At 41.5% G+C, this 23,496-nt stretch overlaps 3 protein-coding genes across 19 annotated transcripts in view; all 3 read left to right on the top strand.

Annotated features, from left to right (window-relative positions):
• Positions 1 to 5,075, top strand: part of LOC124214634 (uncharacterized) — a 104,455-nt gene extending 99,380 nt beyond the window's left edge. For 5 of the 16 annotated variants that reach the window (XM_069134189.1, XM_069134188.1, XM_069134187.1 and 2 more), the window contains 8 exons: positions 1,213 to 1,320; positions 1,464 to 1,868; positions 2,528 to 2,616; positions 2,772 to 3,178; positions 3,317 to 3,683; positions 3,763 to 4,043; positions 4,115 to 4,411; positions 4,571 to 5,075. In XM_069134189.1, coding sequence (XP_068990290.1) covers positions 2,535 to 2,616; positions 2,772 to 3,178; positions 3,317 to 3,683; positions 3,763 to 4,043; positions 4,115 to 4,411; positions 4,571 to 4,660 — 1,524 coding nt within the window. In that variant the 5' untranslated portion in view covers positions 1,213 to 1,320; positions 1,464 to 1,868; positions 2,528 to 2,534 and the 3' untranslated portion in view covers positions 4,661 to 5,075. The remainder of the gene's footprint in view (positions 1 to 1,212; positions 1,321 to 1,463; positions 1,869 to 2,527; positions 2,617 to 2,771; positions 3,179 to 3,316; positions 3,684 to 3,762; positions 4,044 to 4,114; positions 4,412 to 4,570) is intronic. The other 11 variants (XM_046617106.2, XM_046617112.2, XM_046617114.2 and 8 more) reach the window with 3 other exon arrangements.
• Positions 5,076 to 6,778: 1,703 nt separating this feature from the next.
• On the top strand, positions 6,779 to 12,371 carry LOC124214641 (alpha-tocopherol transfer protein-like). 2 transcript variants are annotated; one of them, XM_046617134.2, is made up of 5 exons: positions 6,779 to 6,957; positions 9,834 to 9,972; positions 10,176 to 10,335; positions 11,151 to 11,620; positions 11,938 to 12,371. In XM_046617134.2, exons 2-5 carry the CDS (start codon positions 9,834 to 9,836, stop codon positions 12,087 to 12,089), a joined length of 921 nt encoding a protein of 306 aa, XP_046473090.1. In that variant the 5' UTR covers positions 6,779 to 6,957; the 3' UTR covers positions 12,090 to 12,371. The 2 variants fall into 2 exon arrangements, with proteins under 2 accessions (XP_046473090.1, XP_046473089.1); XM_046617133.2 differs by lacking the exon at positions 6,779 to 6,957 and adding an exon at positions 8,599 to 8,796.
• Positions 12,372 to 13,349: 978 nt separating this feature from the next.
• Positions 13,350 to 23,195, top strand: LOC124214140 (endoglucanase E-4). Its single transcript, XM_046616209.1, has 6 exons — positions 13,350 to 14,121; positions 18,940 to 19,180; positions 19,966 to 20,244; positions 20,838 to 21,178; positions 21,418 to 21,667; positions 21,948 to 23,195. Exons 1-6 carry the CDS (start codon positions 14,086 to 14,088, stop codon positions 22,232 to 22,234), a joined length of 1,434 nt encoding a protein of 477 aa, XP_046472165.1. The 5' UTR covers positions 13,350 to 14,085; the 3' UTR covers positions 22,235 to 23,195.
• The last annotated feature ends 301 nt before the right edge of the window (positions 23,196 to 23,496 follow it).

The following is a 23,496-nucleotide window of genomic DNA, read 5'->3' as shown; positions in this document are numbered from 1 at the left end:
ACGCGAACTGCCGCAGATGCCGCACAAAGTTTTATATTGGTTGATAAAATATATCTAAAATTACAAGTAATTTTTTTTCGATATTCCGTACCCATTTTTAACTGATAATTCTGCGTATGAATGTTTCATTTTGATCTGTATGTATATGCTGAATTAATAAACAGATCGTTACGGCTATCACGCTACTCGGCAAGTCCCGCAAGTCAAAGAATATTAAATTCTTCCCAATTTAGTGTTGAGTTCGGGATCGGCGAGGGTAGCCTGACATATGTAAGTCAAATTAACTGTACCCTACATCTGAACTACTAACAGAATTTATAACTACTCGCCATTTATACTAATGGTTAGTTCTATTACCGGGTCACCCACTGGAGTTATTACCCCGGGACCACTAATGTAAATAGATACCTCTGTGTACTCGAATGACGTGAAATTCAAATCACCTTATAGCCCTAAAGTTGAAAAGGTCCCATTCAATTTGCCAGAATCACAGTTCAAAACCCGCCTTATCCATGTCTGCTGAACGTCGATCGTGACTATTAGTACAAAAAACTATTTACGGATATCCTCCTCCGCTTCTCCTTTCGTGTAACTAGTACTCAAAACTTGTATTTCTACGACAAAACAAGATTTGTGACTATTAGTACCAGAAGCCATTTGCGAATCTCCGCCGTTAGGAATTATCATAACATCCAAAACTCGTTTTCCAGCGTCAAAACGAGACTTGTGACGCCATTATTATATGGGAATGTTAGCCCGTCTTAGATTAAGGCAAATATCTCTATACTGATGTGCAACTCCTTGAACTGGGCGAATGAAATTCGGCTTTATGTGGCTGCGTAACTGATGTAGAAGATGTGTCTACATCATTGGGAGCCGATCTGTTGAGACCCTACCTGCGATGATCTATAAATCGTGAAGATGTGATCCACGCAGTGTGCTAAGAAAGAAAATTTTTAGTATCACCTTCAGTTTTTTGCACTCTGATACCCTAAAGAGGATTTTAACGAGTACTCGGCTCATTAATTTGAACCGAATGACTCGATGTCAATGTTGGTGCCACTGATTTTTACATATCCGTTTGAACCGTCTGCGTCTACACTGACGCGTTGTACAGCCCCTCGACTTACAACGATTTAGGTAGTGTGTAACGCAAAGTAGTACAGCTTGCCCTCCAAGCATTCCCAGACAAGATTGTTTCATTATTTACAGGCATCAAATCTTACGCTATCATACGTATTAAGGACTACGTCAACGGTGTTGTTTTGGGTACTGAGAATGGTGCTTGTGCCGGTGTCGTCATGTGCCACTTATGTGGAGGTAACCAGCACCTTGGAATTTCTTTGTAATCGATCTATCACTTGATATAAGCGGCACACTATAGTCTTGGCCACGTGGAAATTACATAACTAATAGAAACTGTTTAACGTTAGATACGTAAAAACGTATTTTCGATATTCCAGGAAACCTGATGTGGCGAATCGCAGAGTCGAAAATGTCGATTTTGAATGATCCCGATGACAGGTTGACTCGAATATCGAACCGTTTCGAGAGATTCCAACTCAGAGGTGGCTCTAAGCCTCTTGAATTATGCAGGGTTGATCCGGGGTTTGATCATGACTCTGAGAAGGCAATGAAAACGTTGGGAGACAAACATCGACTTGTATATTGTTGCATTTGTTCGTCGTCCAGGAAACTCGAGGTGTTTGATTTTGGGCGATTGTTTAGTAGCGTTTCGTAGGTGCCATTATACGGACGTGCAAATTGATTTAGCGTGCGATTGAATTTTCTGGTCTACGAGAAGAGGACGGAAAGAAAGTTTGGAAAGAAACTTAGATAAAACAGCTGCAGAAGTCTGTAGAAGTTCGGTAAATACTCCACATCCATTACATTACTCACCAGCAAACAAATATTCCCACATATATAACGAAATGGCTAACTTATTATTAACCTGTTATTCTTCAATGCAAATAACTATCCGTATAATTCAGTGGACGTTTGTTATTCCACGCTGAAAGGTGATTACGTGAAATTCCACTCCAAATTATGTACGGGCATACTCTTCCCACTAGTCATAATTGTTTACAAATAATTTTGTGTGATCCATTGTCCGTAAATTTTCCATCCAGATAAATTTTATTATTATTTTAATTTTTAATTCGACCAAATAATTTGAATAAAAATTTGTTTAAAAATTAAAAAAAAAATCGAAACACTGTACCTACGAGCAAAATTTAATTCTCAGTTACGAGTTATCTGAGAAATACAGAGCGTCATAGGTGTCGTTGCATTGAAAAAAAAATCATATTCGCGGCATACAATTTACCCATTAATAGACACTCTGTACGTAATATTAAACCGATAAAGCGTGGTGGAGTGCGCAATTGTTTTTTTTTTTTCAACAAAAGAATAGCGGTTAGTTGCTATTTGAAACACGACTCTGTTGTCTTAACAAATTTTTCATCGGTTGAAAAGATTTGGCGACACGTATCTCGAAGTAACGCGCATTTATTCTCTCTCTCTCCAGCTTTACAATGTTCAAATCATTGCTCGTGGTTGGATTGATGGTGGCGATTGCTACCAACTCTGGTTACGCCTTCGTCGTAGACCGATCAGGTATGAATAATTTTTCAAAACATAAGACATAAACAAGTAAAATAAATTGATCAAAACAGAGATTGGAAAAGAATTCAACCGGCCGTAGAGGCTTCAATAAAAAAAGCTGTTTCTGGGTGAAATGTCAGCGACATTGTTTTCTCCGCTTTCTTCAGCTGCAGCAGCATGGGATACGGCGCCGAGCTTGGACACCGAGCAAAGGACATCAGTGGACCAGATGTTGAATGGCAAGATGCAAGTAACCGGGATGAACAAGATCCTGCAGGCTTCGGACGCGAAGAAGTCGGCAAAACACGTTGACGAGTCGACCGCTGAGGATTCGTCCAGGGAGAAGCGGTCTGAGGTTGTAATAATTTCATCGGACAGCGCCAGCCGCGGTACCGAATCTCTGAAGGAACCGAAGGACGCTCTGAACGGCCTTTTCGAGGAAAACGCCGGAAAGGATGCAGATTTTCCGCGCAACGTTGTGTTCCTACTGATAGACGAAACCAGCCAGGACAAAGAGGAACTGTGGAACACTTTCAGGAGCAAGCATGATTTCCCCGTTCAAGGACTGCTGCAGGTAATGTTACGAATCGTCCGCTCGGCTTATGGATGTCTGATCAAAAATTCAAAATTAATCATTTCTCTTCAGTTCTTTTTTATCCGTAACGCTGCCGGTCACTTTTATAAGGAAAATGGCAAATCACCTGCTTTACAGAGCTGCCGCAACAACAACACACCCTTGAAGTACAACGGTCAAGACGATCCGATGGCACTGCTTAGGAAAGACAAGGACTGCGAGTGCGAACACTTCCTGCGAGCCAACGTTGGTGCTCTGCTTTCATGGGCTCGGCATGCCAAGGTGATGACAACCGGAGCAGTCTCAACGACAAACTTTTCCATCCCCGCAGCCATCGGCTATGACGGTCCCGCAGGCATTGCCAAGGAAATGAACGAGGCCGATGAGAACAACGTGAAACGAGAAGCCCGTCATTCAAGACCCGAGTTCCACGATGTATGGCGTCTCATCGATTTGGACAGGCAGCCTGGAGCACTTCCGACATCAGCTTCGTCCAAGCCCGAGGGTAAGCCCACAGCTTTCACCCCAGAGGACAGAAGGCAAAGGATGATACGAGCCAGTAACTCGCATCTCGCTAATTTCAGGAGCTGCGAACACCGATGGAATGTGGGACGTCTTCGACATGTTCTCCAGGATTCGCGTGGCCTTCTTCAGGAGCCTCCTTGACTCACTCGGCGGAAACCTTGGCGCCCAAGAAGACGAGTTCCCTCCGCGTCGACCATCTCCTCTGCAGTCGAACCTGGTAGATCTAGTCAGTGACACGATCAAGGAACTGAAGTCTGCTTCAAACGAAAAGGGTTACATGCTGGTCGCCGCTGCTCCCGGAAACGATCTCTCTTCAACCGTCGAGCTGCTCACTCGCGAGGTAATACTGCCGGCCACTGAATCTTCGACTATGAATAACTCTTCTACACATTGGCATTCCAATGGTTTCAGACCTCGCCGAAGGACACATTGCTGGTCGTAGCAGGAATCTGCTCCGCCGACAAGAAGCCTGTTCCATTCTACGCCAGCGGACCGGGTGCAAAATCGCTTCTCGAGGCCCGTTCGGTATGGGATCTTCCCGGTGCCATCAAGAGCGCTGTAACCGGAGGTTGCCGAGGTGCCGGATGCAGAGTTCGCCGCCATGACCAGACCTTGCCTGCTCTACCACGAGTTCCCGCTCTGATGCCAACCGCCGAGGAGGGCGACGCTCCTAGCCTTCGAAGAGTCGGACGGCAGGACGAAGCCGCGGTACGTCTGCTTCTATCACGCCGAAGTCACAAGTTGGGACAAAGAATATCGATGAATCGAATAAGAGACGCTTATCTCCATGACTGGTCCGGGATAACGGGTCACATTTAATCCCTACAGTCATTTCGACTTACCGTGCATATCTTTTTATCCTTACAGGCGGGCGCTACGGATATTTCGGCCGATGCCGTGACAATGATGCTAAGCCTCGCGACTTCCATCGTGGCGACGCTCGCCGTCAAGTTTTAGAATTGATCCATTTTAAGCCTCGCCTGTCCTCTACCCGCCTCGAAGATCCCTAAACCCTCCTTCGTACTTGGCTGACTGGTTTTGAATATGAACTTGAAATTCCTGTCGTCATTTCGCTACCATTGATCACCACTCGTGGAGCCGACTACAGTCGCAGCCTGCCTTCGGATCGCTCGGGTATAAAAGTTGAGACGGGCTTACGGCGATCTCGATCAAGTTCTACATCGACTGTGTTCACAAATTTTTCGGTGACTTTTGTCAACGAAACCTTGAACGATTCCTCGAAATCGTGGATCATGTTTATTTTTCGTTTCGGAATAGCCCTGCAGACCATGTTCTTTTGACAACTTGTTTTCCCGTCTTTGATTTTGTGTGTATCGTTGAAAATCGTCAAATAAAAACGTTTGCGTTACAATTTCTCGTTATTTTTATTCTTGAATTTATTATCACTCCATCGTCTATTTGTGGTAAATTTACGGAGAATTATCTTTTAAAATTAAGGAGAAGCACACCGTTGGTAAATTATATCATATACACGTATACGTAGTTTTTAATTAGCGAGGAAATCAGAAAGCGTGAAGGTGCTGCGAATCGTGAGTATGACGTCATTTTCCCCGGATTCCATTTTGTGCAGGAAATTAAACAAAAAAAAAATAAATAAATAAAATGAACAACGAAGACTCAAACCGCGTCCGACTTCAGAACTATCATGCGATAACGATGTTAATTTTTATTCGATACATTATTCTATCCATGAGTTGTCCACCTTGACTGGAGTCGAATGAATTGCCTTGTCACCTGAGTGCACTTGAAACTAGCTATCGCCGGACATTGTGCATTCAACTACTCGCAGGACAACATTTTGTTCACATCCCGCAGTATTACCTTTTCAATCAATTATACCTGTCAACGGGATTCGTACTAATACCTAAATCAAAATTTGTCAAAGATACTTAGTAAAGTTAATTTTAACCCAAATGAACGATAGACGTGCAAAATCTAAATTGTCGTAGGCTTTTCCGCTGGTAGGACAGTGAAGTTGAGGGGATCACAAGAGAAATGAAAGACAGTAGGAAAAAAGGAAAGAAAGAAACGGTTCGTTGAATATTGGTCAGCGGCTTTTTTTCTTCATTCAATTGTATCAGGGAAAGCTATGAACTTCGGCAACGTGGCATACTTGCTACGTACGTTTGCTTATGCTTAAAAAAATCTCTTCTGGTATCATTTACACCGGTAAGATATATTGGAATTGTAAAGCTAGGCATTTGTTGCAATTCTCCTTGTTGCAATACGTCGTGAATATTTGAGTAATTATAGTAGGTATATCACTTGTATTGGAAAAACGGTAGCGGCATAAAGACAAACTGCATGCTCGAACACGACTCTTCATTGATAACAGCTTTTGATGAAGCTAAAGACAAGGTTCGACATTTTTCTAGATGTATCCTAGATTCTGTACCATATCTTTATACGAATCCGATTTTATGTTTCAACTGACGCTGCAGATGTATGATACTTTTGGTAGACCTCAGTCTGACAAATACTCGTATGGTGCGTATCAAAGACAGTGCACGACGAATTTACTTGAACAAGAATGAACGGTAAATCCAATTAGATTGTCCCACTCTTAAATTCTTAGGTATATGTATAAATTGTGAATTGGTTTGTTATTTGTTCTGTTTTTGTTCTCATTCTAGATCGTTTTACCGCCTACGCTGAGTGTTTAGTTCTTGGCTCGACACCCGACTTTTTATCAACTACTTTTGCTTATTACCTGAACGAACGCATCATCATTCTAAGAACATCAAAGAATGCATGGTAATTACTGGGGTTACAATATTGCAAAAAATTCCAATGCATTATCGCGAATCAGAACATCTCCACATCTTCAACAAGAAGCAGGGAGCCAAGTGCGAATGAGAATTTTTGTTCCGTTCCGTACTTAAAAAAAATTACTAGTTTCTTCTTAGCGGAAAATTGCATAATCGTTCGCTTTTTTCAACTCCACGGCAGCCGCAAACAGAAACGATGATACGAGGCATGGAGTTCCCGGGAGTAAGGGATACATTACCAGTGGTGGGGTTTAGTCTGATATAAGGAGAACCGGTCCCAGATACCAGAGTCCCACTCTCTGGACATTGCACAGACCGCACCATCATCTTCCCGCGTTTCTCCACGCGATTTCAACGGTCCGTTCATTTGTCGGTAACAAAACTCGTTTCAGCGAGCTGAGTTGTGTCTAGTTCACTGACTGTTCTCTCACTATACGGTCGGAAAGGGCAGTCGTCGCATTCAAGGTAAGAAAAACCGCTGTTTCGATTCGACGTGAGTGTCAGTTGAAAAACCTTGTCTCTTTTGCGGTGGTATGGTGCGTGAGTGAATCCAGTTCCGAGTTGAGATATTGGAACAAATTCAACATCTTTATCAAAACTTTCTTTCGTGCATACTTGAACGTAAATGTTAACTTGAGAACCCGTAAATACGTATTTCATAATACACCCGCTTATTCAGTTCACCTTCATGAGGCCGAACAAACGTCTTTTCCATGCTGGATGTACACCGTTCGGTTAATAGTTGGCGTAATTTAGTTAAATTTATAACGTTTAATATAACTCTCTGAACTCCGCTTAATAAGCCGTGTGGGATGAAGATAAAAATCTGAATGTAACAGAAGTTCATTTCTCTTGGTTGCCAAATCTCACGTCCTTAACTGTATACCTTTTCTCTTGGTTACGTTGAGTCCCGAGTTGAAATTTCATTGCAGTGCCTATTGAAAGTTTCCCTTTTTTTCTGTCATCAATAATTCACCATGATAGTTCAGTCGCGTTTAGCGTCTTCCGTGACGTAGACAACGTAAACAGGTACAAGAGCATTTAAAAATCTTGGCAAAATATTATTGCAATGTGGATTTCAACGATGAGTCTCTTGGCTCTGCTTTTAGCGCAATGCAGCAGAGTGAAAGTCGTAACGACGAAGCTGAACGACGTTCAACATTCGTTTCTTATTAAATGAATTTTATGTGGTTTCACCGCATTGTGTTATGTACGTTGTAGGTATATTTGTAAGAAAAAAATTCCAAATCGAGAAAGTGAATGGCTCAAGAAAACGATTGAACGCAAAAATAATCTTACGTTTATTTCTCGACTCCAAAAAGTACGATATTTCTTACATCTTCGTTACGTGTTACGTTAGAATAGCTTTCACTCTGGCTGTATCGCGTCAGACTGTATCGGGCTCTCACTACGAATAGAAAGGATAATAATGTTCTCTTGCAGAGAAAAAAAAAACCTGAATTGTCGAGTTATGAATTGATAAATCATCAGGTACAAGGTTTCTTGTTGATTCATCACCATCTATAATACAGAATAGCTGAATTTCATGCTGATAAAGATCGTGCCGTTGACTGCAAGAATTTTCTCTGAGTATCAAAACTACGGTATGATGAATAAAATGTTAAGCATTCACTTCTCAATTCGCACGTAGGCGCAACAAAACCGGTTGGTTCCTTGGTAATCGTGGAATTTAGTGACTTGTTGATGGCGGTGGAGTGATCGCACGATTTTAGCAGGGTCAAAAAGATATCAAATTGCGTCGAAAACAACTACCAAGGCTAATTTTGCCTACGTGTTGAGTAAACCTGCTAGCCGAGGTATCTAATAAAAAGCAACAGTGACATAGATATACTTTTCGTAGTCAGACAATTCCTACCGTCGGGCATTAATGTTATGTGCCTGAGTGTTACGTAAATGTTGAGTACACAACACAGGCATCGTATTATCTGTTCAAGAATCGTCGCAACATTTTATGAATTTTAATGGTACCTAAGCACATATAAAATTTCATCAGAAGTGAAAAAAGTAGAAAGACAAGACTTCTTAGCGAGCGAGTGGATATCGTGCTGCGAGTATTATCCTCGCGTGGAAACGTGACGTAACAAACTGCGGCACCTGTGGCTCCTCGCGAAACGTAAATCGAGTTACCTGAGTAGCAGTAATGCCAGTAATGCAATATCCCCCGGGGCTTTCACCACACTTGACGGAGGGCCAAGAATCCATGCTTTCATTCGAGACAGCCAGAGCTGAATTTTGGCTACGCCTAAAGGCTAACGAAAAACAGGGAACAGGCAACATATGGCGGTATGCGATTGTCACTATCAATTATTGCATCAAATTACCAATTCCACTGCGTTGTCACATCTCAATGACACCGCAGTGCTCCACGTGTGGACGTTTTTTCCCAGGGAAATACACTTTTTGCTCAATAAGCTATATAAACACTGAAAAACCGGTACGCCTGGCACAACTGTAAATTATGCAAGAACGGTGCATTTTTTTGACAGACAGAGAGGGGGAAAATTTCGTAACACATATATAAGCGCAAAACGGAGAAGTCGCGTGATCAAAAAGACATATATTGGTAGTCTTGCCACACTTTCAACCGATGCGGAAGAACTGCACGGTCACAGTCGAATTAATTCATTGCCCAGCATGAGTGAATTGTAACATTATGCCATTCTCTTCGAAATATCGCGGTCTGCCATTGCTATCTCGCATCTGCGTAGATTGCGGTGTTGAATACTCGGCACGTAATCTATATTGAATGTTGCGTGATCGCATTGTCTCGTCGGAAGATGGTAAGGTAACCTGGGATACACGTGACGCGGTAACTTGACAATTCAAATATCCAGATCTCTGTTACCGCCGTGCGTTCATTCGTCTGAATCGTTACAAAATATTCCATTCTCATTTATGCTTACGCTTATCGGTTAGTACTTGAGAGTGCTCAGCGCTTGAATTTCAAATTACACCTAAGGATATAATTGCACGAATCCTAACATACCTACTCACATGACCATTCAATTATAGAGACTCGGGATATGAAAAACTGTTTCGATAAATTTTGTCCAACATATTGTGCGAAGATACGTTACTTCCCACTGTTCTTTATTTTCAAATTGACCATCGTTGAAACGTAAAAATTTTATCTTCAGACAGCACATGCAGTCAAATCTTGTAATCAGTTGGTCTATTTTGCCTACTTCTTAGGAACATGTCATTGTTGCTTACTAGCTTATTCACCTTGGACCCTCGTTCAAACCTGAATAAAACTGTAATAATTATATGGCACCACTCGTAAACGTTGCATGAATAAGAATCAGAATATCTTGTTTCAGATGTTGTTGATACAGCCGACAGAAGAGATGTCGAAGCAGATCCGGGTCGAATTGAACGAAGACCCGACGACGCGCCAAAGGGATTTAAAGCTGATTAAAGAGTGGCTGGCTAAGCAGCCTCACTTACCTGTTTTCGATGGTAACAATTTATTTCTTATTATGCCAGAAATCGTATAAGTATTTTTCATCAAGGGCCAATTATCTCGTCTCTGAACAATTCAGCCACTGATAATTATAATCCGAAGCTATCTTTCGCGAAGATTTGTTATTAACATTCTTATTCCTAAGACCGAAGGGAAATAACGAACGCGTAATTACATTTTATTGATTTATTTTACACAGATGACTTGAGGCTAATGACATTTTTGCGTGGCTGCAAATTCTCACTTGAGAAGTGTAAAAGAAAGCTGGACATGTACTTCACCATGCGTTCAATTGTACCTGAGTTTTTTTCCCAAAGAGATATCACCAGGGCGGAAATGAGGGAGATCACGAGTGTTGTGTAAGCTATAATTCACGTACCGTCATGCGGTATGATGACTAATTTCTAATCCTTGATTAGCCAATGTCTATGATGAATATGAAAGCTTACATAACAACAAGCCAGACCCAAAAGTCGCGTAAGGCCAGCGCACGCATCATTTCTATGCGAATGTAATTTATGGGTGCTAATCTCCAGACATAACACTTTCGCTCTAAAGTAACTTGAGGTTAGATATATTGAGTTGATAACCGGAGGCTACCACTTAACAATCGTACTTTCGACTACTGTAACTTATTTAAAGACACTTACAATCCCCAATGTCATTAAAAACTGACTGAAGTCGCCATTGGTATGTTAAAATCCGGAGAAAATACCGTACAGGTATCACCTGAGAACCCTTGAAGGTCAATGTCAACTGGCTTAGATCGCTGAAAGTCATTTGTACACCATGGTCACATGGAAAGTTACTATCAACACCCTACAGTTAATCACGTATATCAATTTTCAAATGTATAACATATTGAGTATAGAATAGTCTACTAAATTCATCAAAGGTCAGAGAACTTGATTAAAGATATTTGCAGTTATTTGAACAGTAATCTGCAGCTCCAAGAGTCGCTCTTAGGCATCAACTTGGCACGAATAGCTAAGCTCCCCCCCCCCTTCCTTGTTCAGGAAGCACTATCAAATCTTGGAAATCCCAAACGAGTTTGGGTAACAGGCCATTAGACATTGAGTCTGGTTTGCGCAGCAATTAGTTTTATTTGCAAATGTCTTAAACCGTACTCCTCAAGTAAAGTTTAGCTGAATAAAGATATGTTATTTTTTCACAGTCAAATTCCCCCGCTACCAGGATTGACCAAAAATGGCCGTCGCGTTATCCTGATGAGAGGAATCGACAAGGACATCCCAACGCCCAACGTAGCCGAGGCGATGAAAATGGTACTCATGATCGGCGACGTTCGTCTCGCGGAAGAACTCTACGGGGTTGCCGGTGACGTCTACATTTTGGACGCTTCCGTCGCGACGCCTACGCACTTTGCAAAATTCACACCTACAATTGTGAAAAAATTCCTTATATGCGTGCAGGAAGCTTATCCTGTAAAGCTGAAGGAAGTTCACGTGGTTAACGTTAGTCCATTGGTAGACACGATAATAAATTTTGTCAAACCATTCCTAAAGGAGAAAATCCGGAACAGGATATTCGTTCACAGCACTTTTGAAACCCTCTACGAACACGTGCCCAAAGAAATTCTACCCTCAGAGTACGGAGGCGACGCAGGACCCATTCAGGCCATCCACGGTATTTCGAATTCATCTCTAAAGCGTAAATTTTCTTGCCAGAAGCTCGATTTATAACCAAAAAATGGGAGTCAAAAGCCCGACAGAAATCGATCGGGTCACCAGACTCGTGGTCAAAGTTCAACGAATACCGCTTTGAATATTACGGAAGCTTTTTCGTTAGCAATTGATAAGCTATCAATGGTACTTTAGATGGCCCAAAGTTGAAACGCTATTGTAACGAAACTTTCTCAATGCCAACTTTTTTCTCAATTACTTAAAACCGCAGCAAACCGTTAATTGGCCCCAATTTCTTATTACTGTTATTGGTTTTTTCAGATGCTTGGATCAAGAAGCTGGAAGATTATGGACCATGGTTCGCTGCCCAGGAAGCCATCAAGACAAACGAGGCTCTTCGCCCCGGTAAACCAAAAACACAGGATGACCTCTTCGGGTTGGACGGCTCATTCCGCCAACTCGTCATCGACTAGTGTCTCTCCTAACTTCTCTTTTAACTCCCACTAATCTATCCATTTCACGAATCCTCGCCACTTCTCTGTTCTTTTTTTTTTTTTTTGCAAATAAAACTTTTAAGAAGCTAATTTTTGATATGCGTCGCTGAGCAAGTGATCGAAGCACCTTCGCCTGTATCTTCCTTGTCGCACTTACACATCACATGATATTGGAGTCTGGTGTAACTATTTCTACAACTTTGTACAAACACATATTTTCCATAAAAATATATATTTATACACATGTGTATATATATCCTATGTGAATTTCGTTTCTCGATATACCTATAAACAACCAAAAACGATCATAAGCTAGATTAACGGGATTTTATTCAACGCCGTTCTTCTTGGCCACAGTTCCAACTCGTGAGTGCTCAATCGATCAGCTCTCACCATAATTACCCATCATTATACTATTCTGCGATTGGAGAAAACTTGAGAAAAATCAAGGTCAACCGATTCTTTGGTTTCTTCACGCTTGTGGTATTTAAGGAATTGATTTGAACCGTTGGTAAAACCTGGTTGTACAGATTGCTGCAGATGTAATGCCGCCTCGAGAGAAAGTTGCATTCTAAAGGGTAAAGAGCTATAATGGCTAGCCGCTTGAGCCAGGCTCGATCCCCTTCAAATCGGACTATGTACTAGCTTTTTAACTCTAATTATCGCGTTACGTAAATACATTTTTTTTTCTTATAATTAGCTGGAAGCTACGCATTTCTTGCTACTTATTGCGAACCATTACACGCTGCAGAAAGTTCTCCACACTTATTACCTTCAATGGTTTAACTACCAGTCGTTTTATCTCGAAACAAGAATAAAAACTTTTCTAATTTACTTATAATTCAGGTTGAAATATTTCAACCAGTAAGTCCCGGTCACTCATATTCAGACCAACTTAAACATGAGGAACAAATTTTTATCAAAACGGTCAGATTGATGTTGCAAAAAGGTTCGAAGTTGCGAAGTGTTTGAAAAACGGGAATAACTGAACATTAGTGAGTGAATACTAAACGTTGACTGCATATTTGTCAGCTGGTAATATTTATTCGTGAACAAAAGACTACTTTTTTGCATCTCTATAAATTATACTCTCTGACAATCGTTTTACGCACGAACCACCGTGTAACGAAACAAATTAATCATACCAAGTCATTATCGCCACACGCTGAGGGCTCAAATTCTCTGATAATGAGGCAAAGAGTGAGTTGCGAGCTATTCACAGCAGCGGCGCTCTTTCTTTCACTTACACTAGCCGAACAGAGTTGGTCAGTCAGTCAGTCAGTCAGTCAGTCTTCAGTCGTCTTTGGTGTCAGACAGTGCGTGAACAGAAGTCTGGTAGTTGGGAGTATTCGTGGTGGACATGCTGATGGACGTGCGAACGTGATACCAAACCTCGGAGTAATAAAAACTTTGGAATTTTTTGAAACTGTAAACAAGTAATTCAAATTAGTAAAGGAAATACGTAGATAAGAAGTGTACCTAAGTATTCACGTGCGCACATACACGTTCATTTAGTGAAATTGTTGGACGAAAAATGTCAGGTACTCGTGATCAATCGGCTTAACAGATCACCTTTCAAATTAAACGAGTGTCGCATGATTATTTTAACAAGTTCGATGCAATTGCATTGATGACGTTTGAGTCTGTTTTTTTATCTTATACAAGGAATGACCGGTGAGTCGAGTTTCAGCACCGGAGAATTAATATATATTATCATCAACAGCTGTGGCACGGGTGAAACTTGAAGTAAAACAAATCATAACTGTGTTAACCTTGGACTTGTTTGCTGTGAATTACTTGATTTTGAGCATCGCGAGTATATTCCTGCGAGGAGTGTGAATGTTGTGTTGTGTACTCAAAACGGGGTGGTGAACCAGTTGAATGTGTCTAATGGAGATTTAGCTAAAAGCACTCCGGAAAGTTAGACAAAAGTGTCAAAAAAATACTCCGAAATACTAGGAAAAACTACAAGAGGATGACTGCTTCGTACACAATCTGTAATCGCCTCACGGTGAGTCCTCGGCCTCATATACATCCTCATTACCGCTTATGTACGCGTCGTATTCTCTGTTCACAACATGAACATCGCACATTTATAATCCACTCTTGTAAATAAGTATTTCGAGTCTTGACGTTTCCATTAGTCTTCCAATTGCGTCAATGTCACCAAGAATTTTTACCGATCCTCTAAGAATCGGTTACCTTTTTTTTCATGCTGAAAGCGTGCAAAGCGAATGCAATATTCTCGCAATTTATGGTAATGAAAAAACTCATCGAGTAGCTCGCTTCAGGCTTACACAGATTATATAATTACAGATTTTTCATTCATGTAAAAATAGACTCATCGTTTAAACGCTGGTTAAATGTTAAATTTCCCAGCTTTATTGGACCAATTCACCAATTTTCCTCCTACGCCAAAACTTCAAGTACCGAAATTTTCTTGTTATCCTTTAGTGCATATATAGTATACTAGTGATAACAATAAGCGACTGTCAATAAGCAAATTTTAGCGGTTGAGTTTAATAATTTAGTTGTATATTGTGGAATTCTTAAATCAACTAACAAGTCGGGTCCTGGTGTGTGTGTGTATGTGTGTGAGTATGTGATACTTGAAAAGGTTTCAATATTTTCGACACAGATCTTTTTTCATTTCGCGATCGATGGCATCCCCGAGGGTGGTCTAGTGGCCGGAAGCCGCGCAGAGTCGGCTCAGGTATTCACTTCCGGTATGTCTAAAGCAAGTCCATCTAGCATGGAATCTAGCTATTCGGCGACCAAAAATCAGTCTCACATTTGCTGAAGATCTCATACCATCGCGGTTCATGAAATTTTCATCAATAATTGTTTCCAAAATTTCTTGTTAACACAGACGTGTAAACAACAAAATGGTGTGAAACTTTCCGAAGCCAAGAATCATTTCAATTGAAAGATCAGTCATGACTTGCGCGTCAACATTTTGACTCATTGTATGCGGTTTAACGACGCAATATCCATTCATCTCAGGTCATGTACTATTCCTGGTAAAATTTACGAATCGGCAACATAAATTTACATGCTAAATACTTATGCGGCGAACGGAGATAAAGTTGCTTTGATCAGTCGACAAAAAAGGGGATACACGTACGTTTTTGAAAGCGTTGACTAAATGACAAGATTATTTCTGAAGTACGACGAGATGTTTTATGCGAGCGGCGCAAGAATCGCGATATAATTGCATCGGATTATCAGTGTTACACAAACTCCAGGAAGCCCACGTAATTTCATTCTCATTCGTCGGTGCACCGACTCGCGAGCCACACCTCATTCCAAAGTGTGTAAAGATTGCACTTAGGCTGGGGTGGCCTTTCCCACCTTATTCAAACCTTGCTCGTACATGCACCAGGGACACAAACCTCGGTAATTACATGCATACCAACACAACGCACACACAGACGCAAGTTTTCTGCGAACTCCAGGAGTCGATGGCCCCAGCTGCAGTCGAGTCCCATCTTGGTCCTTCGGTCGCTGCAGCGGCGGCAACTCAAATGCTCACGTGTTTACTCCTGGCAAACATTCGGCCATCGGTGTTCACCTCAAGTACTGCAATTACTCGGCCCGTTTCTCGATCGCGTTCCACATCAGGAGCCGCAAATCTCACTGGTCATCGAATACTTCGGACTAATGGGGTTCACGCTTGGTATTCATTCCGCGTAATGCTCGGTGAAATACATTGCATCGGATGAGCCACGATTGCAGCCCGTTTTTTCGGAGGGTAGATTTTCATCGGGTACCGAATCGCGGTATTCAGATGCTATTATAAAAGTAGGCTGATCGCGAACCTTGTCACGTTTCAATCAGTCATAAATTTATAGATTGCGGGAAAAATGTTTATGGCGTTAGGAAATTTTTCGATTCATCTGAGGATCACTTTTGCTTAAGTTCTGGTGGATATATTCTGTTCGCACCTTTCTCAGAGATGGCAATATAGAGTATTACCCTAAAAATGTGATCGAAGAAATTTCCTCTTCACAATTCCAACGTAGAAATAGGCGGGCGGCTTGGCCGTCTGCTGAAAATGAGCAAAACAGGCTATTTTTCAGCGAATGAGTGCTAGTTGGAAAATGGCGAACCATTTCTCCGCTAGAGGAACAAAGGTTTCGCCATTTTTCAACGGGCTCTCATTAATTGAGAATTTGCTCCTTTAGAGCAGGCGGCCAATAGCATAATTTTACATTTTCATTCGGAAAAAAACATTGTGTGCAACTCGTGGGCAATGACGATTCTGAGTTCGTATAATATCCGTTAACTTCATACTCACTCAGAATCGTCACTTTTACCCACACGTTGCACAATCTGTATAGTATTAAAATAAGCCAATCATTAAAACAAATTATCGTCGTTGCTGCCGTTCAGGGTCGTTACCTTCACCTCGAGCACTGCTCCGGATGTATTAGTTTCACTACCAAGTATTGAACTGATAACGCGCGTCTTGGAATTAGAAAGACATTAAATCTCCATCACCTCAGAATCTGAATAATTGATCGATTCGCGTTTCGCCAACTCATCAAATGCGCACAGTGTTCAATCATTCGCAACAATGTCTGCAACGTGATTTCATGTCGAGAATCCATCGGATGTACAGTCTGGTCACAAAACGCTGAAACAAACAATCATTCGGTAATGGATCGCAAGAAAAGTCAACAGAGATAAATATTTTTGATTTAAATGTGGCCTTGAATGGCTTTAACAAACAAATCTCGGCTATTGAAAAATTTATAAGGAACACGTTATTTTTCGGGGTTTTAAGGTTAAAATGAAATTGCCAAATAACAAAAGGCTTATTTTAGTCGTCCATGACTCGATAAAAAGTGTAATAAGTATACTGTATAAATTTTTCAATTACGTATTGAGCTTTATATATTTTAACTAATTACATTTGTGGAAATCGTACAACATTGATTCCGGTAACTGACGAAATCTATCTGTAACGATATACGAAGAATTCATTATCGGAGACGCGTAACTGATCCCAATTAAAATTAAATTATAGAATTATTTAATATATTCTGCCATCGAGGCATTCAAACAAGCTGTTACGATAATGCGATTTCTATAGCGTTTTTGACGATTAGAGATTTTCAGTGATTTTAGTGGAATTAGTACGACTGATTCGAGTTACATTTATGCGAACCTCGTGTTTCTGTTCAATGTTATACTTTGATGTTCCTCGAAATCATTTATTGTTAGTGTTATATTGATATTATCTCGGTACAAGTTTCAACCCTACAGTAAAACCTCCGAATCACAACATTACCATCCCTCAAGAAAATTCGATTCTACGATTTCACGAAAATCTTTCCTCGCAGGACCTCTGAAGTTACCCAAATATTGCGGTTAGTCAGCAAGGAAAATGTTTCGGCAAATTAGGAAACAAGAAGCTGTAACTGCTCAGACCGTCGATGAGATTCGATGTTTTCGCCAACTTTTCGATGTTGATTGCTTCAGGTTTTCCAAGAACGTTGAAGATAAGAGTATAAAGCGGTAAAATAAAAATCCTGGGCTTCTCGACAAACAGAGTTTCTACGATGAAATATTCGCGGTAAAACGTGATGCTCAACTTTTCCTTAAAACTCGGGAAATTTCGAATCCCACGGGTCCTTACGGCCACCCTGCAGCTTGTACGAAGATCTTAGACCTCACAGGTAGGTGAGCCTGACGTGAGAAGTGGTCACGGAACAGTAATATTTTCTCGTCCTTCTCATTCCTCGGGTTTAGTTAGGTACGGCACGTCCGCTTTGGTCGGTACTCGCCACAGGCGCTTACGACTGCAGGATTTATCGCTCACGCCTGCGGAGACGGCCTTTCGATACCTAAACAAGTGTGCGCAGATCCGCGTGTGCCAGGCACTGTTCGGCATGCGTGTGCTTATACCGTCCAGAAACGACCGAAATATTAATTACGTTAATAACAATGGCTGGCCAATCCCAAGGCGACGACGTGCGAAGCGAGTCGTACCCTCGATCCCAGGATCTGCTCGACGCCTCCCGCCTTTTCCTTCTCTTTTTCAATCCCTTGCCTGCTCACGTTTGCCAAGATCTATCGATCTGTCGTCTATTTTAGTAATCGAATCGTACATGCGGAGTGAACTGATCGGCAAACTACTTGCCGATTTTACTTTGTTGTCCCTATTCAAAATTACACGTATACCTACTCGGATCGACGATGCGGAAAACGCTGCTGACGCGTAAAAATTTAATGTCGAAATTTGTTTGCGCTTTTATACGTGTTACATTTTTTTGTTTCTTGTTTATACGATTAGAATATGCAGGCAATTTTAACCACACTGGGTAAGTAGCAGTTGCGTAGCTTCGCAGCTGAAAGATCTTATCACATGTGTGTAATAAAATGAGGAAAATTTTTGAGCCGTGTGACCAATGCGTTGGTTGATTCTGTTTTTCTGTTGTTTTTTTCATCACACAGCTATAATTGCCTTTGAATATTTTTCTTGGGTTTATATGTCAGTTTACCACAACGCAAAATATTATTGTCAGTTATCATAAACTGCGCAGAGCCGACCAACGTTTTGCGAAACGTTTGCAAATTTACATCTCTTACGTAATTTCAAACTGATGCGAATGTTAGCAACTAACCATTCTTCCAATTTGATCGATTCAAAACTCATTGTCACTCAGATCTGCGGAACTACAGTTCCGTAACTCACTGCACGGGGATTGAATGTATAATTCCAGATTGCATGAGTGTCGTCATTGTTGAAAAGAGAAAGAACAGTGTGTTACACGTTGTTTGTGCAACTAATCTTGCACAATTGTTCTTCCCCGTTCAATTTTAGATCGTGGTCGGGTTCCTGTGGTTCGCACTTCTCGGAATAAGCTTGGCGACGCCACCGTCGAACGAGGAAATCGTCGAGGACGAACGCGACTACTTCGAAGTTCTGGAGCGATCGTTGCTTTTCTACGAAGCTCAGCGGTCGGGACGCCTTCCAAAGAACAATCGAATACCCTGGAGAGGGGATTCCGGATTGGAAGATCGTGGTCAGAACGGCGAGGACCTCACCGGAGGCTATTATGACGGTAAATTGTTAAAACTGATAAACAAATGCTTTGTCACACAATACTCGTTACGAAAACCACTTGCGTGAAAACGCGGAAAATAAGTTCTAATTTCTGATAATTAGGCCAACACATATGCGGATGAAAAATTTGTCGTCACCACAAAATATGGCCTAAAGGATGTTTCTTCCATTTATTAAATCGTAATCGGAACAACGGTTTCTACCACGAAGTGGAAACACTTTTATTTGAATTATTTGAATAGAGTAGAAATAAAAAAATTAAATTCCTTGTGTGTATAAAAGAAATATTTTTGCTCCATCGTTAATTGTTAGTTCGCGGTAAGATCCGAAGCTCGGAAGGAGGGGCAGCGAAAAATGTTATAAATGGAGTAGCAAATACCGGGTACTTAAAATAAGTTCCTGAAATCGCATAGCAAATCTACCATACTCAGATGTCCGTTCAACAATTATTCATATAATTTACCCTGTCAAGATGTACGAAAAAAGTACGTTTGCGGAAACTTTTCTGTTCCGCATGCATCTACCATTCTTTCATTTAGTTGAGAGTAAATATAGTATAGTCATACCAGTTGGTCGATTCGTACCTTTGGTTTCACTCCGCCACCGACTGTGCGAGAAATTTTCAATAGAAATACGCACCCTTGCAGGCTTTCGGAATGACAAAGAAGCTCCCAGATCAGGCATTTCTCACAATTTCAAACAAAGCGGCTAACCGACGCCGCGTCTTGGTAACTGAAGTGATTTTTAACGAAGATACAACCTGCTTTTTCTATTTCTAAACAGCTGGAGACTTTGTTAAGTTTGGGTTCACAATGGCCTCTATGACGACCCTCCTGGCCTGGGGTGCGGTAAGCTGGCCCCAAGCCTACGAGGCCGCAGGTCAACTCGACGAACTACGCGAGGCGGTCAAGTGGGCGACGGATTACTTCATCAAATGTCACGTGAGCGAAGACGTACTTTATGGTCAAGTCGGGGACTTCGCCCTGGATCATAGATTCTGGGGAAGACCAGAGGAGTTGAACACCTCGAGGCCGGCTTTCAAGATCGATTCGGATCATCCAGGTATACAATGGCGCCGTGGAAGGCACGTTAAGACTTTGTACGGATTTGATTTGATGTTCGTCCTTCGAGATTTCGAATCTAGATAAGGATTTCTATAAGTTTTTATGGAACGTACAAACCGTTACGATAAAATTCAGAGCTTATAATTAGGGATACGACGTAAGCGATCCACACGGTGAGTTGCACGATATTATGAAAGGGAGCGGCCAAAGCGACTACTTATACAACCTCGTAAAATCCCCAGCCCGGTTACAGACCTGATGACTTAGAGCCAATGATGACTTAACAATGATTACTTAAATATATTCAAAAGGAGACCGAAAATTAGATAGTGGAACACGTCTATTGAAACCAGAGGTCTACACTAATCGAACGTTCGATTTTCTACCGCGAACCATTCGGCATTCATTTCATTTACACAAAAGCTAAAGAAAGCTGGGTGTATCGGAGGAATCAGTTTCTTTGTTACCAGTACGAGTATCCTTCCTTCTTTTTCTTTCGTTTTTTTTGACTGTTAATTTTAATCGATATTAGACTTTGCCATGCCCGTGACTAACGACCGTCACGCACTACATTCCAATTCCAATCGACAGGCTCGGATCTTGCCGGTGAAACGGCCGCTGCCTTGGCGGTTACCAGCATCCTCTTCCGCGACTCGAACGCCTCGTACAGTGCCGAGTGTCTCCGACACGCCAAAGAACTTTACCACTTCGCCAATACTCGAAGAGGACTTTATCACGAGGTGATCAAAGGTGCAGCCCAATATTACGAGAGCATCGACTACGGCGACGAGCTGGCTTGGGCTGCGGCCTGGCTTTTCCGAGCCACCAATAAGTCGAAATATCTGGAGGACGCCGAGCACCACTATCAGCACTTCCATCTGAAAGAACGACCAAATGAATTCTACTACAATAAAAAGGTGGCCGGTGTACAGGTGAGTTCCAGTTAAAGATTATACTTTATTTTCACATCTCGATCGATTTTGGAACGGACGTCAAGATGCGCTGAATGATCGTTGTTAACGGAGACTAGTAGACGAATCAGAGCGTATCTTGAGAAATTCTGCGCCGTTTCAGCACGACGATTTGCCGATTTGCGATTTAAGGAAGTAAGGACGTTTCACTTTGTCGTGTGCGCATCATTAAACCAATTATTTATTGGACTGTTTCGCAGGTTATCATGGCTCAGCTTACCGAGCAGCAAGAATATCAAAATGCCGCCCGAGCCTTCTGCGATTTTTCGGTTCGAGATCAAAAGCAAACTGCAAAAGGCCTCCTCTACATAGATAAATTCGGCACTCTTTGCCACGCAGCTAACGTAGCATTCATCTGTCTTCAGGCCGCCGATTACCCGGCTATCGGCAACTCCGAGGAGTACAGAAATTTCGCACGTGATCAGATACACTATATCCTCGGCGGTACAGGTACGAGCCATTTGTTCATAATTATATTAGCTGGTTAAACTCAAGGGCGTGTGACAACGTCCTTAATCATAGCAACGATTATAGTCACGGTTGTTACTGCGTGAACGTCGATGCCCAGAACGCTTAAGGTTCCATAGCCCAATGCGTCCATTACCTGCCCAGCACAAAACAATCATACTTTCGCTCTAGAGTATTCTTTGCTGTACCAACTTAGCGCGAGCCTCGAGCTAAATTCTTGATGTCAAAATTCTTCTTTAACAGTATTCGAATTCAATTTCAGGGCGAAGTTATGTAGTCGGATGGGGATTGAATCCACCAAAACAGGCACATCACGCCGCAGCTTCTTGTCCCGATAGGCCAGCACCTTGCGGATGGGCAGAATTTAATCGGACAACACCGAACCCACAGATTCTCCACGGAGCCTTGGTTTCAGGACCGGACGAAGCTGACAGGTTTCTCGATTTCAGAGAAGACTATATCTACACGGAAGTAACACTTGATTACAACGCCGGCTTCACCAGTGCTGTTGCCGGATTGGCGCAGCTACTGATCAATCCTCCTGAGTGATTTCACTAGCGGCGCATTTGGAAGCACGTCGTGTATTTACCAATCTACGAAGTTCGGCCTTAAATCCAAAATACTGCTTATTTATTATGCCAATATGTCAATGTTAAATCATGAACAATCATCCGTTGAGAATTAGTACAGAACTGCCGATTCAATTGATACCTGGACTTCCTTCAGTTAATATCTTATCAAACGCAACGAAATGATTCCAACATTCTCTACCACTCTTGGTATCATATAATTGTAAAATACGTTATTCTCAAAGCTGGGACTTACCGAAATTTTTGATGGTTGAAAATATATCAAAACTTTAAAAGCGATGAGCTCCGGCGTTTTGGTACAAATCGTCAAGAAATAACTGAACTGATATTCAGTTTTTCTGATAAATTTCTTCATCCAGATCTTGGCCAACGCACAGAAAATCGAATGCTTTGTTAAAAGTTTACTTTTTAATAACCTGAAGTGAAGCACGTATCGTCGTTCGACATAAGCCATCATATTTTTAAATTTAAAAATCCGGTATTATATTTATTTTCCGTAACCATCAATTATTTTATTTTTAACACGTCAAAAAAATGCTCCATTTTTTCCGTGTATAAGTGTAACACAGAAGTGTGTTCAATTTAATCAACCGGTTATTCACGGTTGGGATTTGTACAGTATTTGCAGGAGCAGAAACTTTTGCTTTTACCGTAATTAAACACTTTAAAACAATTGTAAATTAATCGAGTAAAGGTTAAGGTGCCGAAGGATCGATTCGACTGGCTGTGTTTTCGATATTCTATACGTAGATCTAGATATTATGTAATCTGTACGTCACGCGTGATAATTACACGTTTCTAGAGGCATCTACATCTTTTTTATAAATTCTTCAACGAATATCATCTACACTTGACACACGTATACCTAGATACGAGGTTTACAATATACGCTATATAGAATAAAATAATTCATGAATAAACTAACCGTCTAATGATTGGCTGTATCGAATACATCTATACAACTTATTAACTTTGCACGTGAATCACCTGTTGCGTCAATGCGATACCGTTCTTCAAATTGTAAACTGAAAACACAACAGTCACAGACTGTGTCAACGACTGCTTGTCGACAATGAGTTTGTATAAACGCTGTCGTTTGAGGAATTGCATAGTTTACATCCAACTATCGATTTGCTGCCCGTCACAGTGACGGCGTGGAAATATGTCGTCTACCTGTTGACATTGCAAGCTTCCTGTGTGGCAGCTCTGATTTCACCCTGC

This window comes from Neodiprion pinetum, chromosome 3 (assembly GCF_021155775.2).
Source record: "Neodiprion pinetum isolate iyNeoPine1 chromosome 3, iyNeoPine1.2, whole genome shotgun sequence".
NCBI lineage: Eukaryota > Metazoa > Arthropoda > Insecta > Hymenoptera > Diprionidae > Neodiprion > Neodiprion pinetum.
The sequence above is the reverse complement of the archived record's forward strand: the minus strand, read 5'-3'. Positions and strand labels throughout refer to the sequence as shown.